At 42.8% G+C, this 20143-nt stretch overlaps 1 protein-coding gene across 2 annotated transcripts in view; it reads right to left on the bottom strand.

The window, feature by feature from the left end:
• The window catches only part of LUZP2 (leucine zipper protein 2), a 1380972-nt gene that overhangs the window by 919691 nt on the left and 441138 nt on the right, over positions 1–20143 (bottom strand). For both annotated transcript variants that reach the window (XM_086959880.1, XM_086959879.1), the window contains exon 2: positions 9440–9557. In XM_086959880.1, coding sequence (XP_086816006.1) covers positions 9440–9557 — 118 coding nt within the window. The remainder of the gene's footprint in view (positions 1–9439; positions 9558–20143) is intronic.

The raw sequence follows: 20143 nt of genomic DNA, 5'->3' as shown, positions 1-20143 counted from the left end.
GTTCTGGGTCATTTGTCCCTTCCTGGTTCTGGGACCTTTGTCCCCATTTAGTGTTTGTTTGACCCACCACCAGTTCTTGGACCCTTGTCCCGTTTCAGCTTCTCTGTCCAGGTTCTGGGCTCACTCTGGACTCTCTAACCCGCTTCTGGGCTCGCTGTCCCAGTTCTGGGCTCTCTCCCCAGTCCTTGGCTTTCCCGGTTTTTGGACTTTCAGTCCCAGTGCTTTGTTCCCTGTCCTGGTTCTAGTTAGACTCTGAGTAGCGATTCTGGTATCATGGGTTATGTGACACAGTAATATTGCAAGTACAGCACCAGGTGAGACTGCTGTCCATCTTGGGGTAATGATACAATTGTGATCTGACTTAGCATAGTATAGGAAGGGCTTGAACTTGCCATTCAACATGTTATACTACAGATTCGTCTTGCTGCCTACTTGCCCTGTTTCATGTGAGTACATGCACCAATGCGCTTCTTCCTACCAGCCGTAACCGGTCTCCAGAGACCACCACCTGAGGAAGAGTGTCAAGGGCTGAGAGAACATTATGAGCTTCTCGTTTTGTGAAGAGTGAAACTTGTAATTCCACTATGCCAGTTCCTACTGCGCTTTCCTTATAACTGACTGCGGTGATTGTGAATAGTTCCAATTCCTCCGGATGCAGGTTTCTACCTAGCTTCCTGTGTCAAACACGGTCCTCTGTTATAGTTTGTGTGGAAGCAAACAATATGCTCTAGTGACAACTGGCAAGAGTAGAACACTCCGGTACACGTTAGAACACACATAGGTTTTCTGAGAGGCTGAGGAGGTAAGAACACAGAGAAAGGGCTACTGACCACTGTCAGGCATATTACATGCATAACTAATATACAACATTGGGCTCATAGACAGAGGAGCTCAGAGGTCCTTATCAATGACAGGTGAGGTGATCACTGAAGAGAAAAGACTTTATTTCCTTCCTGAACTCCGAGAGTGATGTGGTGAGCCTGAAATCCAGAAGGGTTTTTCTTGGAGGTCCTGGTGCGTACACTGTCTCCAGTTTTCATTCTTGGATTTTTTCGATCTGAAGACTTCCAATGTCATGATTTTCAAGCAGGTGAATCAGTGGACCTGTTGTTACTGATTTGTAGGTTCAAGCCTTAAAGTCGATGCAGTCTATGATGGACACGATTTGCAGATTCATCACTCTCGCAGTCATGTGATATATATTGAACCCCGTGATGAGATGGGCAGTGGCACATTGGATGCAATGCAATGGAGTGAATGCGGAGTGATGGAAGCTGATGAGTAGGACATTGCCACCACCCAGGTGAGAGAGGCTCAGGGATTGTGCTTTGCTTCTTACTCAGTTAGAGCTGTGACTGAGTTCTTACATGTCTCTCGGGAATTGAAGAATTTATCCAACCAAACACTGTTCCCTGTAACGTGACCTTACATTGCTGCACACAAAGGAAAATAATTAGAGGGAACATTGATCGTTGTACCCACATGTGCGGTCTGGTTCCTGGCGCACATAGCCTTGGCCGCAGCGCACAGGGACCTTACACTGCTGCACACAGAGGAAAGAAATTAGAGGGAACATTGCCTGGGACATTCCGAATATTGGAGACAGTGTTCTAAAAGGGTAAAGATGGAAAAACAGCCAGTCCTTGTAAGACGAAGGGAATGCCTGCCTTTTCATTTTTTTTCTTGAGCTCCTCTCTCCTGCACTTTGTTTTGCTCATTCTCTTTCACTCTTTTTACATCTGACCAGTGACTAGTGCACTGCATCCCTCAATTAAACACATCACACAAATGCTTTGGAAATTTCAACAGTTACCCTAAATACCAACGTCAAGGATCTACTGGGTAACTCACTGACATAGAACATGCACACACATACACACCGGACACTTAACACTCACTTTACACACGAGCTGTAATATTTTCAAACCCTCATATCTAAACACCATTATTTAAGGAAATGATACTCCTACCCACCACTTGTTTTAAAAATAAAGTATTACAATATTTAAATAGCAAGTTTAAAAAACTAGGCACAAATTGAGAATTAAATATTGCACTTAATGGGCAATATCCTGGTTAGGGCCTGTTGAAGCCTGAAAGACCCTAGGGATAGAGCCAGAAAACATTCACCCTTTTCCACTCGGACTGCATTCTTCCTTCACTTTACTCATTTCTCTGCCTCTCTTTTTTATTAACATAAATGTGTTCCTTCCCTCCTATAATTTTTTTCAGCTACCCTGACAGGACTTCTCTGTTGGTACTGGTTGGACTCTATTGTATTCTCGGTTGCTTGACCAAGCCACCAGAACTTCACTATGTGGCACTTCTGTGCAGACCAATACAGTGTATGAACTATGGACCTCCTGACCCACATTGTTGGACTAGGCCCCTTTTTGCAGGGTTATCTCCAAAGTTTTTACTTCTTCCTCTTATTTTTTTCTGACCTGTTGTAGTTGGCTGTATGACTCTGGGCACTTTACCACTGCTGATCAGTGCTGAAGTGCATTTGCTCTCTGTGTCAATTGTTATCATGATTGATGTTTCTATCATTGGCATATTTTATTTACTGGTAAGCCCCTAGTAAGGTGCTCTGAGTGTGCGTGGGCCGCAGCATTAATTGTGCCACCCAAATGAGTATCCCTGAAAAGGTATCTCAGATCTGCCACTGCATTGTCTGTGCACAGTTGTTAACTGTCATGTCGGCCTGGCAAGTGCAACCACTTGCCAGGCCCTAACCTTCCCTTTTCTTACATGTAAGACACCCCTATGGTAGACCCAAGGTACCGTCAGGGGCAGTGTGCAGTGTATGAGAAAAGTAGGACATGTACTGGTGTGTGTGACATGTTATGATAGTGAAATACTGTCAAGTTCGTTTTTTACCATTGAAAGGCTATCTTGCCCCATAGGGTAAAATGGAAAATACTTTGTAACATCTAACAAGTATAACTTCCCATTGGGACAAGAGTGAGAAATAAAGTGTAGCCTCTCTGAACTCAGAATGTAATAACACATCTTTATGTAAAGATGTTTTTTTAATTGTGTGAAAATGCCACTTTTAGAAAGTAGCAATTTTCTTGTGTAACCATTTTGTGTGCCTCTGCCTGTTTGTGTATTGCCTGTCTGGTTTTGGAGTGACAGGGGCAGGGGGTTTACATTCACTGTAGACAGCTACTGGGGGATTGAGGTGTGCCTGCCCCTTCCTGAATGACTCAGAACTGAGCTGAATAGATCTTGCCTGAATTTAGAGTAGTGGGAGGAGATTTCCTTGCATCTGAATAGAGCCGGTCTCCCTTGCACAATGCTGTTTCCGCCCCCTGTGGTCATACTGCACCAGTAAGGACAGAACTGGTTTGGATAAGGCTCAGAGACCCTTCCATAAAGAGAACAAAGATGTTTTGTGGTATAAGTATTAGACCTAAACCCCAGAGCTTTAGATTACTCCTGGACTCAAGAGGAACCTTTTTCGAGGAGAAGAGCTGCAGAGTTGTGAGGAGTACTGCCCCTTTGCTGTGTGGGGCTGGCCTGCAGTTGCTGTTTTTGCCAAGAAAAGGATAAAGACTGGAACTTTGCTTTGAAACTGCTTGAAGAAGCTCTCCAGGGGCCTCCGTGTGCTGGCCTCCTTTTCTGAAGTCTCAGGGACACAACTACTTCACCCCCAGCTCCCCTAAACTCTGCTGCTGAGAGGTCCGACCTTCCAGGAGGTGCATGTTCCAGTTCTGGGCCTCTGGAGGTTGTACTTGCTGTTGGGAGCTGGAAGAAACCTAAAGAAATTAAGAAATTGACACATTACGCTTCTTTTGGCTGTTTTTCTGATGCAGCACCGCTGTGCGAGGAGAATCTCCACGCATTGCTGCTGCCGAAACCGATACAGTGCCTGTCGCTTCTGCATGTACCAATGAATCAAAGGATCGCGGCTCAAGAAACCGACATAGTGCCGCTCAACGCCGATGCAACGATCTCCGCCACATCCTGGATTTCCATGCATCTCACTTGTGCAGCAAGTTTTTCCCATGCATCACCCGGAGAGCAGAACCGTCTTGGAGTCGACGCATCACTTTCCTCTATAGACCCAATGTGACGCATCACTTCTCCTGCGTGCAACAGAACTGTCGCATTACCTTCTCATGGTCTCAAGAACTGACGCATCTCTTCGTTTCTCGATGCTTCCCATCTCTGTTGCTGTTTGGCCTTGTGAATTTTGATGCAACTACAGGTACTTTCTGAGAAATCACACATCCATTTTTTTCTCTGGACCAAGTTGTTTGAAACCTATTTAAAGTCATATTCTTATTACATGTATGTAAGATTTTTGTCATTTTGGTCTTGTTGAGTTTAGATAAATATACTTTATTTTTCCAAAGTGGTGTGGAGTCCATTTGTGGTGTTATCACTATATTACTGTGTGTTATGAGTACAAATACTTTACACATTGCCTTTGGGATAAGTCTGTCTGCTTGTGCAAAGCTACCCAGGGGGTGAGCAGGGGTTATCTAAAGTGACTATCCCCCTTACCCTGACTAGAAGCATGGGTCCATATTTGGACAAAGGTACCCACCTCTGCCAACGAGGGACCCCTATTTCTAACACACATCATTTGTAGCTCCTAATATATGATAAAGAATCCTCATCCTACTGCATTATTCTCCTTCTCTCATCAACAGATTCGGCCTGATTTATTAAGGTCTTGCATTGTTGTCGTGTGATGCAAGTCGTCGCAAGGCAACACAATACGCACTCTGCATTACACATATAAAGAGAAACAGTCTCTAAGAGTTGTTTTTGTGTCAGAATGTGACCCTTACTGTACAACAACATTCCTGCCTGTAATGCAGGCATTCAGCAGCATACACAAGGGTCCTTGAATTGGCATTACGCAGCCACAAGAGCACAGGCGCCCAAAGAGAGCCAAAGAGCATCATATCTAAATGGATATGGCGTTGTTTAGCCCGCTCTCATTTACAACACAGTGCAGCAACTTTGCTTTTTACCCTGCGCTGCATGAACCTTCGTAAATATATGCGTTCATGCGTAAGGAGTACGTTGCTGCTGCACTATGGTGGGAGCATGTCACGCACCTCACCTCATACGTCCTAAAAGGTCTTCAACCAACTAGTAACTTTACATCACGCGCTCTGCAAATCAGAGCCCTGAGTTACCCCAATAGGCTTATGAAGTGCAATATATATGTTACAGAAAAATACACATGTTAACAGTAAAAGAAGACATTACAGACAAATATGACTGGAAACGAGTTATAGAAACATCAGAACAACTAAAGTTACACTATGATTTGATTGCCAGTTTTCAATGGTTAGGAGACCTAGGGCTAGATGTAGGTAAAATAGATTTACCGATTTTTAATTACCGAATTTTACCGATTTGGTAATTAAAAATCTGTAAATCTAAGGGGTGGATATGTAGGTATTCCAGATGTGCTGGAATACCGATTCTGAAGAATTCGGTATTCACCGATTCGGTAAATACCGAATCGGTAATGCCCAATCATTCCTATGGGCTTTGAAGCCCATAGGAATGAATGGGCATTACCGATTCGGTATTTACCGAATCGGTAAATACCGATTTTCACAAGGGGGCAGGGGGTGTCACTTTGACACCCTCTGGCACCCCCAAAACAGGCTCGGGTGCCATGCGGCAGGCATACATGCCCTAAGGGCAGGTCTGCCTGTCACATGGCACAGGTGTGCATGCACACATGTGCATGCACACCGGAATCGGTATTTTACCATCAAATTGGATTTGATGGTAAAATACCTAATCGGTAAGGCCTCTGGGACTCTGAAGAGTCCCACCTACATCTGGGTGCCTCAGAATCGGTAAAATTACCGAATTTATATTTTACCGAATCGGTAAAATTACCGAATCAGTAATTTTACCGATTCGGTAAAATAATGCCCCCTACATACGTGTCACCCATTTACCGATCGGTAACGGCCAAAATCGGCCGCTACCGCTAGAGAGGCAGTGTTTTTCTGCATTTATTCACTATTTATTATCATAATGACAAATGATAATTACACATCCTGAGCGATCATAGTGAAAGTTGTTTATGTTTATACTTATGTTTATGTCTATGTTTGTAGCATTATTAGAGCGCAAAGCTGTTAACCTAGGTTTCCCAGCGCTACCTGAACCAGCTATCTTCTGCAAGCAAATGTGCACTTGATTAGAAGAGCTGGGTCTTTAGTTTTTCCTTGAAATGGTTCATGGTGATCACATATGCAGCAAGTTGGAAGTGAGTTTCAAAGTTTAGCAGCTAAAACCCTCATTGTACCACCCTCGCATGGGATTTCGTGAACCCAGGGACACAAGCTGGTCCCAGATTTGCTGATCTCAGATTCCTTGGTAGATTGTAAGGTTCAATCATTTTTTAATGGACAAGGGACCAATTTCGGAGAATGCCTGGAAGAAAAGGGACAAGCTTTTCATTTAATTCTCTTGTCAATCGTCAAGTGTGCGGAACCTGATGCCTATCTTGGAATCCTGAGAGGAAGATGTGTGGCTGCATTCTGAACTGCCTGTAGGCTTTATTTTTTTTCTAGTTTTTATAGAATTCCAAGATCAGAAGAAGGATTATTACAGTAGTCCAGATGAGACGTTATATTAATCTGTCCACAGTTTTCTGAGTATAGGGGCCATATGTATCATCATCACCATTTGCGATTTCTAAATAGCGAATTTTAAGGAATCGCTATTTAGAAATCGCTAAATGGTATGTATGTACAAAATCTGTATTTTTTAGCGATTTCCAATTATTCCTTATTTGCGAATTCGCAATTTTCGAATTCGCAAATAAGGAATAATCGGCCAGATTCATGAAACGAAAATCGGATAGCAAAGGGTCAGATTCTGAGAAGTCAAACCTCGTGGTAAATAGCGGAAACTTAGAAAAATGCACTTAAGGGAATTTTTCTAAGTTGTATGTTACACACACACATGTCCTTGGGACATGTGTGTGCATAACACCAGCGTCCTATGTCATTTCAGGGCTGCAACAGGGTTTCCACTGGACACCCCTGCACCCTTGAAATCGCAAACTCAAAATGCGAATCGCTAATATCGATTCGCACAAGGATATGTCATCCCATTCATTTCTATGGGCCTTTAGGCCCATAGGGATGACTGGGGAGTTATTCCTTATTTGCGATTAGCAATTAGCTAATCGCAAATAAGGAAGCTGTAGGAATCGCAAAAAAAAATGCGATTTGTACATGAATCCTTTTTTGCGAGTCTGTAATAGCGATTCCTTAATAATCGCTATTACAGACTCGCAAAACGGGACGTTGATGAATCTAGGGGAAATTCACATTCATTTCTATGGGCCAGGAGGCCCATAGCAATGACTGTGAAATAATTCTCAATTTGCAAATTCTCAATTTGCAAATCGCAATTTGAGAATTATTTCAAGGGTGCAGGGGTGTCTCAAGGACACCCTGCTGCACCCCTGTAAATTACATGTGTGTGCATATAGCGCACATACATGCCCAGTGGGCATGTATGTGCGTCATGTGCCACCCTCACAAATGCACAATTGTGCATATTTACAAGAAATCGCAAATTACCACCAACTACAAGTTGGTGGTAATTTGCGATTTCTAAACCTGAAATCGCAATTCTAAAAAGCTTCATACATAGCATTTAAGGAATCTCAAAATTGCGATTCCTTAAATGCTTAAACAAAATAAGGAATTGCTATTTTTTGTGATTCCTTATTTTGCAAATTTTTCATACATTCCAAAATCGGTAAAAAGGCTGTTTGCAATTCGCTAAGGCCTTAACGAATCGCAAAAGGCTTGATACATATGGCCCTAGATCAGTAAATCACCCATCATTTTATTATGACTCTTATGTAGACCAAAACAACAGGCAGATACTTTTTTCACTTGACAATCCATTGTCAGATTTTTATCCAGCCAAATAACTAAGTTGTTGAAAGTAGGTTTGGGAGCTGGTAGTCGACCCAGCTTCTCAGGCCACCATTGAGAAGAACCGGGGCTGATTTCCTAATCACCTCTGTCTTGGTCCTCATTTAGTTTTAAGCAGTTAGCATTCAACCAGCTTGCTACAGCTGTTAAGCCATTTTTTGGCCAATCTGTATTCTTCCCTTAATTAGGAGAAAGCAACCAACTGAGTGCAATGCGTTCATGGCTTAAATAATAGTCCGAGGGAAACCACAATGTCAGCTAATGTGCTACCATAAACATTAAAGTGTGTGCAGTCAGGGAAGAACCCCAATAGACATCACACAAAGTGGGCATAGTGGAGAAGAATGGTGGCTCTGCCAACTGGAGGTGGCGCTGACTGAGAAAGGAAAAAAACCATTTTAGAGCTGTCTTTCAAATATCACACTTTAATAATTGGTGAAGGAGCAGGTTTTGAGAAGAGCTTGGTGGAGTGTAGGGGTGTTGAGGGTTTTTTAGGGTTCTGGGATTGGTGGAGTTTAGGTGTAGAAAGTTTTTTAGGGTTGGTGTAGTTTAAGCATGGCGAGGGGTGCTAAGCGGTTCTTAGGAGTAGTGTCGTTTCTATGTGTGCTGCTTGATGCAGCACACATAGCAGTTGTGAAATTTGATTTTTTACTTATTGTTAATGTTCAGGAAGGGCCCCCTTCCTGCTCATAAACAATCAATGGAGTTCTGCTGTTTCCATGTGTGCTCCACAACGCAGCACACATGCAAACAACAAAAATTAGGGGAAATTAAATGTTTCTCCTCATTGCGCGAGGGTTGGACCAGATATTATCCGGTCTTAGTTTTGCAGCTCCCTCATATTTACGCCACCCTGTAAATATGGGTCAGCGTCAAAATCAATGGGTGTTGCGGTGGAATGCCCACCACAACACTCATGCCCACCCTCTTCACGCTAAGTATTGCGTGAAAGGGTGCCTTATTTACAAGGCAGCATTAAGCCACGCTAAGGGGTTTTACACTGCCCTGTGAATAAGGCAAAGCCCCTGCTGCCACATCAACATCGAGAAAAGTGACGTTGTGGTGGTAGTAGGGGCTTGTAAATATGCATCTAAATTGGATAATAGTACACTGCAGTATTAATTAAGCACTGCTTAAATACAGTTCAAGTCAAGCTTATTTTCAGTTAATTAAAACCATAAAATACAATTTGTAACAACTGGTGAGTGCCATGGGAAATGAGTGTTTAAAAAAACATACAAAGCCATGATAAAATGATATCAAACAGTTGGATAAAAACGACGAGTTCTTCAGGGAGACAGCTGAATGTTTTCTTAATATACTTCTCATTTGCATGTTTCATGGTGTGATGTCCTTAGCGTGAGTACGTTCCATTTGTGAAAGTTTTTATTAGATGTGAGAGTGCATTTGTTCGCGATTTGATTGCAATGATTTAAAAGTATAGTGAGCTCGAGAATGACATACTTTGGAATGAGTGACAGTGAACAAAGTCTAACCTGCAGATTTACTTTGATGCCTTCAAGTTCTTTGGATGTTTTCGAAAGCTGGCGAAGGATGTTGCTTCTCTCCACAAACACTTCTTTTAGCTGTTTTTCCAATTCCTCATAGCCCCGTCTATGTAAAGGGAGGATACAGATTACCAATTAAAATTCTCACTGGAAACACTTCTTTTATCGCCACATGCCATTTGATCAATATATACCAACTTTAATAAAATGTATTAAAATAGCGTTGCATTCAGTATTAGGCTACGAGTTCTAACAAAAACTCAGTGAATGAACCAGAAGTGCAGTCATTCTGCATAAACACCTATTGAATCACAGCTGCAACATCATTATGTAGTAGCAGAAGCCATGTTTTCAACCCTTGCCCAGACTAATGTTCATAACCACAAGTGTACCCTTGGACACCATATTTGAAACAAGCTCTGCACTCTTCCAACACTCCCATCTTCTGCCCCACTCTTTTGACTTGCCCACACATTAGTTTACACACTTTAGCACTTAATAGATATTTATTTGCAAGAAGGAAGACACTCTCCATTGTTGGAAATGGCCCATTTTTTAGGGTTATCCCCAAACTTTCAGCTTTCGCCTGTATTTTTTCTGACCTGTTTCTGTTGTTTTTATTACTCTGGGCACTTTACCACAGCTGATCATGCTAAAGTGCATGTGCTCTCTCTTGTAAACTTGGTAAGATTGGCCTACCCCTTTTTGGCATATATATATATGCTTTAGTGGTAATTCCTGATATGTAAGGGGTAGTGTGGCCATGTTTGGTATGGTTGGAATAGTAGTAATACATCCTACTTATTGGTGAAAGCGTGTTTGTTATTACTATCGAAGTGTGCATTTCTCTGTACTTGTGACACCTTGTGGCCTGCCTGGTTATTTATTCAGCATCTGGTTTAGATTGACTAGAGAAGGGGATGTAAATTTACGCTAGACTGTCACAAGGGGGGTTTGAGGTGTGTCCTGCATTTCCTACATGACTCAGAGCTGGACAGAATAGACTATGGCTGCATTTAGAGTGGCTGAAGGAGTTTCCCTTGCACCTGAATAGACCTGACCTGCATTTAGAGTGTTGCGAGGAGTTGCACCTGCACCTGAATAGGGCTGTGCCTGACTTACCACATTTATGTCTCTGCCTCCCTGTAGTGTGTCTGGAGCAAGGGCTTGGTAATAAATGGGGGTGTTGTGCGCTTCTGAAAGTTGTTTGAAGTGCGCCCAGAACAAAGACTTTTGGGCTATAAGTACAGGGGCTGTGACCCCATGATTTTTAGAGACTGCATGGACTTGCAACTTGATGCTGCTGGTTCTACAGTAGAGGACTGTGGTCTGCCAGGAGGAACCGCCTTGGGATTTGATTATTAATATTTGAAAGTGCTATCCTGCTGCCTGCGGGACTGAAATAAGGACTGTCACTTTGCTTTAAGGACCCTTATATAATAATAATTTGCATTTGTAAAGTGCAAACACATCACCCCTCGAGGGTTTCAAGGTGCTGGGGACTGACGTGGAGAATGAGCGAGCTATTGCCCAGAATCACATGATTCTGAGCCGGTGATTGAATCACAACCTGAGATCGGGAGTCAGCCACTGTGGCAGCTGCGTCACACCTCTCTCACTTTTTTTCAAGTGGCAACTAACTCTCCGCCTCTACATGGCTAGGAAACTGAACACTACTAGAAAGCTAGGAAAATCTGTATGTCTTGAAGGCTGGAGGGAGTACCTCAGGGCTCAGCGCTCAACCCGACACTCTTTAATCTATATGTCCAACCACTAGCTGAGGTCGCCAAGAGGTGGGACCTTTCCATCGTGTCATACGCTGACGATACTCAGCCGGTGGTAACATTGACTGATGACAACGGAGCAGGAGCACTGAATGTCAAGCATGGCCTCACTGCAGTAACTGAGTGGCTGACGGCCAATTATTTACAACTTAACGCTGACAAAACGGAGGTGTTAATAGTAGGAAAAAATGCCGAAGCGTGGGGAAAGGACTGGTGGCCGATACTCTTGCCCCCCGACCCCAAAGCAGAGGTAAAAAACTTGGGGGTGTGGTTCGACTCAACCTTGAGTTTTGTTGGCCACACAAAAAAAGTAGCTGCCACAAGCTTTGGTATCCTACGCAACCTACGACCTATATTAAAATTTTTCGACCCCACTACACGTCAGGTAATTATCCAAGCCACAATCTTTTCCCGCTTAGACTATGCTAACTCCTTACTCCTGGGAGCCAATCAAGCGGAAAAAAAACGTCTGCAGCGTGTCTAAAACAGGGCTTCCCCGGTTCGAGTCTGTAACCAAGACCTTGGTAAAACTGCACTGGTTACCGGTGGAAAAGAGAATTAATTTCAAGGCCCTGTGCTTGGCCTTTAAGATTCTAAAAAAATCCTCACCTCCCATGCTATGTCATCTCATAACGCAGTACACTCCGAATAGAGCTCTCAGATCAGAAGGACAAAATCTGGTCATGTTTCCCCGTGTCAGACTCGCCCGCACTGGAGGACGTTCCTTTCAATACATGGCTGCCAAACTATGAAATGCACTACCACTGCGGATCCGAAGTATAAAGACCTTCTTTCCTTCAGAAAGGCATTAAAGACCCACCTGTTTTGCGAAGTTGACATGATAGCCTGTCTGTATGTTGTGCTCTCTCCTGTCTAGTCCAGCGCCGGGATGCCCCTTCGCTGGGGCAGCCGCCGCGCTATATAAGCAGATGTAACATAACATAACATAACCTTTAGAAACTGAACAAATATAGGGGCATATTATCAAGAAAGCTCGATACATTATCGCCGCTTTTATCGGCAGGACACTGCCGATAAAGCGGCGATAATGGGCTTGATAATATGCTCTACGGAATTTCAATCGAAGCCCATGTTAGATGTGAAGACATCTAACATGGGCTTTGATTGGAATTCCATAGAGCATATTATCAAGCCGATTATCGCCACTTTAGTGGCAGTTTCCTGCCGATAAAAGCGGCGATAATGTATCGAGTTTTCTTGATAATATGCCCCTTAGTTTCCAGTTCACTTTTCTCATCTCATAAAAATAGAGAAAGTATTGTGTTTATTCTACTGCCAACAGATTCAGTGCTGCTCTCTTGGAAAGCATTAAGGATTATTCAGCCTGTTTTGTAAAAATGAAAAGGTGAACAGCAGGGCACTAATACCTATTAGGTTGAACACAGATTGCTCCCACTTGAATATACATTAGCATCTGTTGTCTGCAATTGTGTGGAGAGAAATGTCATTACTTGGTACTTTATGTCTACGGATCCTTTGCATGAAGGAGTCGTTTACTCCTGGTTAAGTGCTAGAGAAGCCTGCTATTTGAAACAGAAAATTTCATAAAATGTATCTAAAGTTTAAATGAAGCTGTAATGTTTTAGCAAGTTCAACCACCAATAAAATACACAATGGAAAGGAGTGCATTTATGTATAATCGTGTTACAGTCTCAGTTTGAAAAAACAAGTGTCTAGAGCCCCTATATGAAATGTTTGTTCTCTCTGTCCACTAGCTGTGGTCACCACAGGAAGCGTAAGTACTGACATATTTCCCCAAAACAAATTAACAGCAAATCATGGGTTTGCTACATTCTCACACAGATGTACATTTGAAACAGCATTTTAAATTGCTATAAAGATTTGAAGCAGCCTTCAGTTTGAGTAAAATGTAATGCATGGAAATTAGGTCCTTGTAGTAAAACTATCACCTGCCCATAACAAAATAAGTTATATAGGGGCATGTTATCAAGGGAATTTATCTATACTTTTTTGGCTTTAAAAGCCAAGAAAGCGGAGATAAAATTATCTCCCTATTACCTAGCTGTCGCTAACACCAGTTAGCGACAGCTAGTAGGATATAGAGACCATCTTGGGCCCCACTTTGCATGTCAGAGAAATGTATCACTAATTACATGCAAAGTGGGCGTGCCAAGATGTTAGCGACTGGAAACAGTCGCTAACATCGCTATCTCTTATTACCAACTTTTGGAGATATTCGTGCTAAGCGTGAATATCTCCAAAAGCTAACACCTGCCCTGAGCAGATCTTAGCCATGTTCTCCAATGGGAGGTGGATAACATGGCTAAGAGCATTTGCTCGGTAATGACTGAATATCGCTGACTTTTCAGCGATATTCATGCATTGCGGCCGATTTTTTTCGCAGTTGCGATAAACCTTGGTAATACTGAGGTTTATCTGCGATAAAAATCGCCGCAGGTCGGCGATACATTTTTGTCTCTAACCAAGCAATAGCGATAATTATTGCTATTGCTTGGTAATATGCCCCATAATTCGGTACCAACATCATGCATTAGTTTCTTACAGACAGTTGTTGCTGTTATTACTAATTTAAAAAAGCATGTACTAGCAAAGCCAATAGGTCTCAGTTCTAAAATGCCAAGCTACTGGAACTACCAATGCTTTCGAATTGGCATTCACTTGTACTCATGGGAATGCATAGCAACCAACCTTAATATGTCCGTTTTGGTATTTTTAATTTACCACTCGAATATAGTTGATGCATTACTTTTTAACAGCAATGTTTAAAATACAACCCAAGATTGTGTGTGTGAATAAAAGTTGTCAGTAACTAAACATTCGCATTACCCAAGAATCGGCCTAAATATCTAGGTAAGTAAATGAATTGAACAGATGTAGTACGATAGAATTTAATTGATGTTAAGGAAAATCAACTTTCAGAAGTCTATTATATACTGAGTTAGTCAAACCAGGAACAAAACATTTAGTTGCTGGAACTACCATAGGGAAGTCGAGGACCAATGAAATCGTTGTGCCAATATTCTTTTTGTAAGTCCTGTACACCATGGCTAGTACACCTTGAATGATGTACGCTGTCACTATGTTGTTTAATCAGAAAGTTATCCAAAGACACAAGTTGTCTTTCGAGACTCTAACTAGATCTTGCAATGGTAAATGTCTCATTTGGTACCTCATAACATAATTCAAACATGCTATCAAGTGCACTGAGGTTTATGCAGTTCTTGCAACCCGTTTATGATAGAAATCATGCATATTTCATCGATTTTTAATAATAAATGATTCTTAATGGTGGTTCTCGAAGACCTGTCAACCGCGGGAGAATGGAGTAACCTGCTTAGGTCTCCCCTGTTGGTGATATAATGGATTTATCTCATGCCAGTGACGTTCAAAAATGCGCTTGGGCACCTAGGTAGTATAGTTCAGGATCAGATGCCTCAAAGATACCTAGATAGAAGGGGAATATCAGCTTGTCCCATTAATTCTTACCCATAAACCCACCCGCATCAAGAATATCAGTTATGTTTTCAGGTGGGGAAGAAGGTTTGGTTGAAAGTCAGGGGGATATTGATGAAGTGGAGAAGCTAGGGAATAATATTCATTTTTTGTAGTCAGTTCTGGAGCACTGTCCCTCCATAGTGCTCCCGAATGACCAATATTGAGTCTAGATTTATGTCGATGCATGGTATCAGACAGTGTTATCATCTCATTCTCATAGGTAATCCGGAGTTTATGCTGTTGCATGGCACCAGTGAGCTGAAAGATCTGGGACTTAAACCAATTGATCTTAATCCAGATAATGCCCAAAAGTGGATGGGCTCTCGTATCGCAGGTTGGAGACTGATATTCGGGCTCCTTAAGTTAAGTGTTGTATCATCTGTTTATAAGGATAGTAATATGTAACAGTTGTGATATCAAAGTATTAGCTTGTTATGATGCTGCCTGATCTTTACCATGAGTAGCTTATGGGTGGAATCAAATTGAGTAGCTGATAGCGGGCAGCTCTGACGACTACCTCTAGTAATTGGTAAAGGTTGAGAGCTGACATTGTTAATGCAAAGACGAGAAGATGCGGCAGCATGGGCGGCTCCTCCATTAGGGCAGAGGTGCGCTGTCCCACTGCTTTCTCGCAGAGCGAGAAGCAGACAATAAAATGGTATTTTAAATACCATTTTATTTTCAGCTTCTCACGCTGCGAGAAAGCAGAAGGCAGGAGTATACCTGGTTGGGGGCGGGCTGGAGGAAATGCCTGGTTGGGGGCGGGCGGGTGGGCGGTTCGGGGAGGAGTGGCTTGAACTACTATGAGTACCCTGACTGTTTGGTTGGCCCTGGGGCCAACCAAAGCATTCATGCACACTCTACATTTTCTCTATCTAGGCTGTATGCAGCCTACATAGAGAAAATGGCCTCCCTACAGGGTCCAGCTAGGCGCTGTCCGGGACTCCGCACCAATCACAACGCTGCTATTGCAGCATTGTGATTGGCTACAGGAAGGGAGGGAGCATGTCTGTTCCTGTTCAGGACCAAACCCAGGAGCAGAGGCAGTGCGGGACCAGGATCAGACAAGTTTTAGTTTTATTTTACCCCCCAATGGTAAAACCCGCGCGATAACCCCCGTGCGTCCCCACCCAAGCGCGAGATTTGCGAGCCGCGACTGTGCGGCAGTGCAGAGTTATTGGATCCAAACAACAAAAGGACTGGGCATCACAAAACATGCAAGGGTTATGAATAGGTACTTCCATACTAGCGAGTCAAAAGCTTTGGTACCGTCTAACAAGACAGCCACCACATCTGTGGCACATTCCAGGTCATTAAGCAATGCAAACAGGGTGTGGAATTTGTGTGGATGTGGAGCTGCATGAGATAAAACCAGACTGATGTGGTTTAACCAGGTCTGGTAGCAGCAGGGTAAGTTGATTCAAAATGAGTTTTGCAGCAACATTTTGTGACACAATTGGTTATTGAAAGTGGCCGGAGGATTCGCATTCATGGGAGGCTTATCGGATTTATGCAGAGTTATTATTGATGCTTCTCTCAAAGATGGAGACAATTTTTTCCTCTTGCATGTGTCTTCCTCTATGTCTAGAAAGTATGAGACAAGGATATATGTATTTCACTTATAACATTTGTCAGGAAAGCCATTGAGCCCTGAGGCTTTACCAGACTCATGTTCCATTATGGCAGCTTGTAATTCATCAAGTTCAAACAGTTGCAGTATGAATGCCATGTATTCTTCTCCCACCCGTCCTAGAAGCAGTCCACCAACTGCATAGGGAAACAATTGGATTGAGAAGTGTAAAGGTCAGAATATTAACTGGCAAATGCAGTTTGTGTTTGATCAATGCCCTAAAGGCAAAAGCCAGCTGTATCCTAAATTCCAATAATGTTTGTTGGTGACCCATGGGCGTTTCCACATTATCACTCACGATTTTTCAGGTTGCTCGCCCTCTCTGTGAATAAGCTTTGGCTTATTTACTTTTTGAATTTTCACTCTTGTTCCACTGTCATTATATTCTGATTTCAGATCTGTGCTAGTGGTTGCACATTCTCATTCCCCACTGTTAGACCTGGCATCCTTAATGTGGTGTTTCCCTAACATTTTACCTTCATACCTCCTGCTTATCAGACTTTGTTTTGGCTTGCCTTAGGACTCTGCGCCCCTTTGCTATACTACTTGTCGTCTATCCCTAAATCATAGTAGAATTGTCTTATCCTGAATTGGTATAGTTAATGTATTTGTAAGTCCTTGGGAACATGGCACTAGTTGTGCCCACGTCATGTTAATTAAATGCTGCTAGAAGGCTTGCTCACTGATTGTACCATCCACGTAACTAGCATGTACTAGGTCAGCCATCACGTACAATTTTAAACTGCCATTTCGTCTTGGAAAAATATACCTTTCCCAGGCACAAATTTTCACCCCTAGTGTTAAACCTGGACACCCCAAATGGCAGTGTAAAAAGTATCTAAAAAGAAGAGACATGCAGCCAGATTCATCAATGTCCCGATATGCGAGTCCTTAATAGCGATTATTAAGGAATCGCTATTAATGACTCGCAAAACGGGATTCATGTAGAAATCGCAATATTATTTGCAATTTCTACAGCTTCCTTATTTGCGATTAGCAAATTGCTAATCGCAAATAAGAAATGAATCCCCATGCATTCCTATGGGCCTAGAGGCCCATAGGAATGAATGAGGAGTCATTCCTTATTTGCAATTAGCAATTTGCTATTCGCAAATAAGGATGCGATTTCAAGGGTGCTAGGGGTGTCCAAAGGACACCCTGTAGCACCCCTGAAATGTAAATGTAGACTGATGTTGCGCACACACATGTTCAAAAGAATGCACTAAAGTGCATTTTTCAAAGTTTTCGCTATTTACCACAAAGTCAGACTTTGCGGTAAATAGCGGCCAAAAATAGTGATTTCGCAATTTAAAAATGGTTCATGAATAACATTTAAGGAATCTCAAATAGAGATTCCTTAAATGCAATTCCTCGCAATTTAGCGATTTCGCAATTTGCGATTTTTACATTTGGGATGATGAATCCCAAATGCAAAAATAGCGCTCGCAAAGGGCCAGATTCTCAGAATCTGGCCCTTTGCGAGCCGATTTTACAATGATGAATGCGGCTGATGTACTTTTAAGTTGTACATTTCCTAGTAGTGAAAAAAACTTAAATTCCTTTTCACCACTGTAATGCCTACCTCTCCCACAGCAAAGCTGTAATTTCCAAATGGAAACAGGTACCCAGTTCATGTTTGGTGTCTTTGGAATTTTAATGAAAAATCCTAATTTATGGGGAAGTTGGATTTAAGTTACAATTAGAATATGCTACATTTAGAAAGTTGCTACATTAACAAATGATGGACGGAATGCTGAACAAATCCAACATTTACCCCCAGTCAAGAGATCTGTGTTAACCTTTGCGTGCGTCGGACGGCCCCACGGTGGGCGTGTGCGGAGGACGGCTGGGGCCGTCCGAACCCCGCTCACTTATTAATTCACCCGCACCACGGGGGAATATTCTCAGCGTGCGCAGAGTTAAATCGATCTGTCTTTTGCTCACCATGCCACCCCAGTTTGGACCTAGCCATATGCAAATCAGTCTTGGCCCTGCTCCTCATGGGAACAGTATAGCCTGAACTGGCAAGCCAGGTCCTCCCTGTCCCAGAAACAAGCATCCTAGGACTGGTTTTGGGGTATGATCTCTCATCAGCCAATCTAGCTTGAATCCGGTGGCACAGCAAGTAAGGGTACCGACATCTGGGCATACCAACCATTCATCAATTGTTATTTTAGCTTTTGCCGCCTTGCCCAGATGTGGGTCCTGTGCTCACTGTGCCACTGGATTCCAGCTAACCTGGCTGTTGAGGGCCTGACAAAAGATTTTCCATCGGATTTTGCCATAATGAAATCAGTGAGAGTAGGGGGGGGATTTTCAGTAATATTTTGCTGGGTTAGCTTCACAAAAGTGATGTTCACAAACACAAAATGTTCTTTTGCCAACTTACTTTCCACTTTAAAGAAAAGCAGTGTGAAGCATTACCATGTATTACTTTGCGAGAAGGTGAATTTACATGTTTGGTACATGGGTGTTTCCATGCAACCACCCATGCATTTTGATGCAAACCCCTATCTACAAACAATTGTACACAGGGTTTAGCACCAAAAGTTAACATCCTTTCTTTTCCTACTTTGCATGTATGCTGCACTGTGCAGTACACTTACAAAGTGGGACAAATTGTTTGAAATTGTCAAGGCTTAGTATTTTGTACAGCGTACCCTTCCTGTACAAAACCTATGCTAAATTCAGGCATGCACCTTAACGCTAAGGGGTGTGCCTGGCGCACAGCAGTAGAAATCATAGCCGGTGCTAGGGAGAGGAGAGAGACATATGTCTGTAGATATGGCGCTCTACCTTATCAATATTGATTTTAAACTGAAAAGGTAATTGAGTAGGCAGCTCCGATTAGAAGTAAAACATTTTTGGAGCAATTACCATTTTTATAGATTCCATTTTCCCCACCAAAATAGATGTAAATAGGACAATATATGAAATGTATCTTTAATATGATTAAGAATGTAATCACAATTCTAAGTAATTGTTTAACAGAGTGAGAAATCTGAATACCAAGATATGTAAAAAAATGTATTTTTGCCATATTATATCGTTCTTAGGGAGCATATAAGGGGGGGCAATAATTCAGTTTTATTAGTGCCTAATGTGTATCCTGAAACTTGAGAGTAAATGTGAAGCTTAGCAGCGGAGGAAGGGGGAGTCAGTATTACTAATATTCAAAAAAGAATATTGTCAGCTTAGGCTGAAGTGTTTATAGTAACATTATTAACAATAAGAGCTTCTATTTCATTTGAATTCCTGATGGCAAAGAGTGGTGGAAGGCCCTGTGAGCTGGCCTGCCTGGGCCCAGCCTTTGCCCAGGACCTTTTGGGGGTTAAGTGCCTTGTGATCACTATATCTTTAATTCCAAGAGTGCTGTGTGCTCTGCAGCACTGGGCTGCAAAGGATTTGGAGGGAATCCCGGCATAGGGATTCCCATGTGCGGCTCGGAGAAAAGCGGGAGCCCACCCCACATGCCGGTGCCTTTACTTGTCTAGCGGGAGTCCACCGCACATCCTGGTTCCGTTATTTGTTGAGCTGGAGCCCACCCCGCATTTGTGTGTTTAAATGGCGGGAGCCCATCCCGCATTGTGTGCTCCTTGAGAGGTGGGAGCCTACCCCGCACTGTGGCACCGAGAGAGAGAGATCGCCGCCGCGATCGGCAGACCAGAAGTCAGACATCTTGCCTGGTTGTGGGCGACGCTGAGGGGCATAGGAGCAGCAAGACATGAGGCAGAAGGCACAAAAAAGCTGCCTGGACCGAGGGGGGGTTCCCGTGTCCAG

The sequence above is a fragment of the Lissotriton vulgaris genome, chromosome 2_2, assembly GCF_964263255.1.
Source record: "Lissotriton vulgaris chromosome 2_2, aLisVul1.2, whole genome shotgun sequence".
NCBI classification, from domain to species: domain Eukaryota; kingdom Metazoa; phylum Chordata; class Amphibia; order Caudata; family Salamandridae; genus Lissotriton; species Lissotriton vulgaris.
Note: the sequence above shows the minus strand (reverse complement) of the source record. Positions and strands in the feature narration are given on the sequence as shown.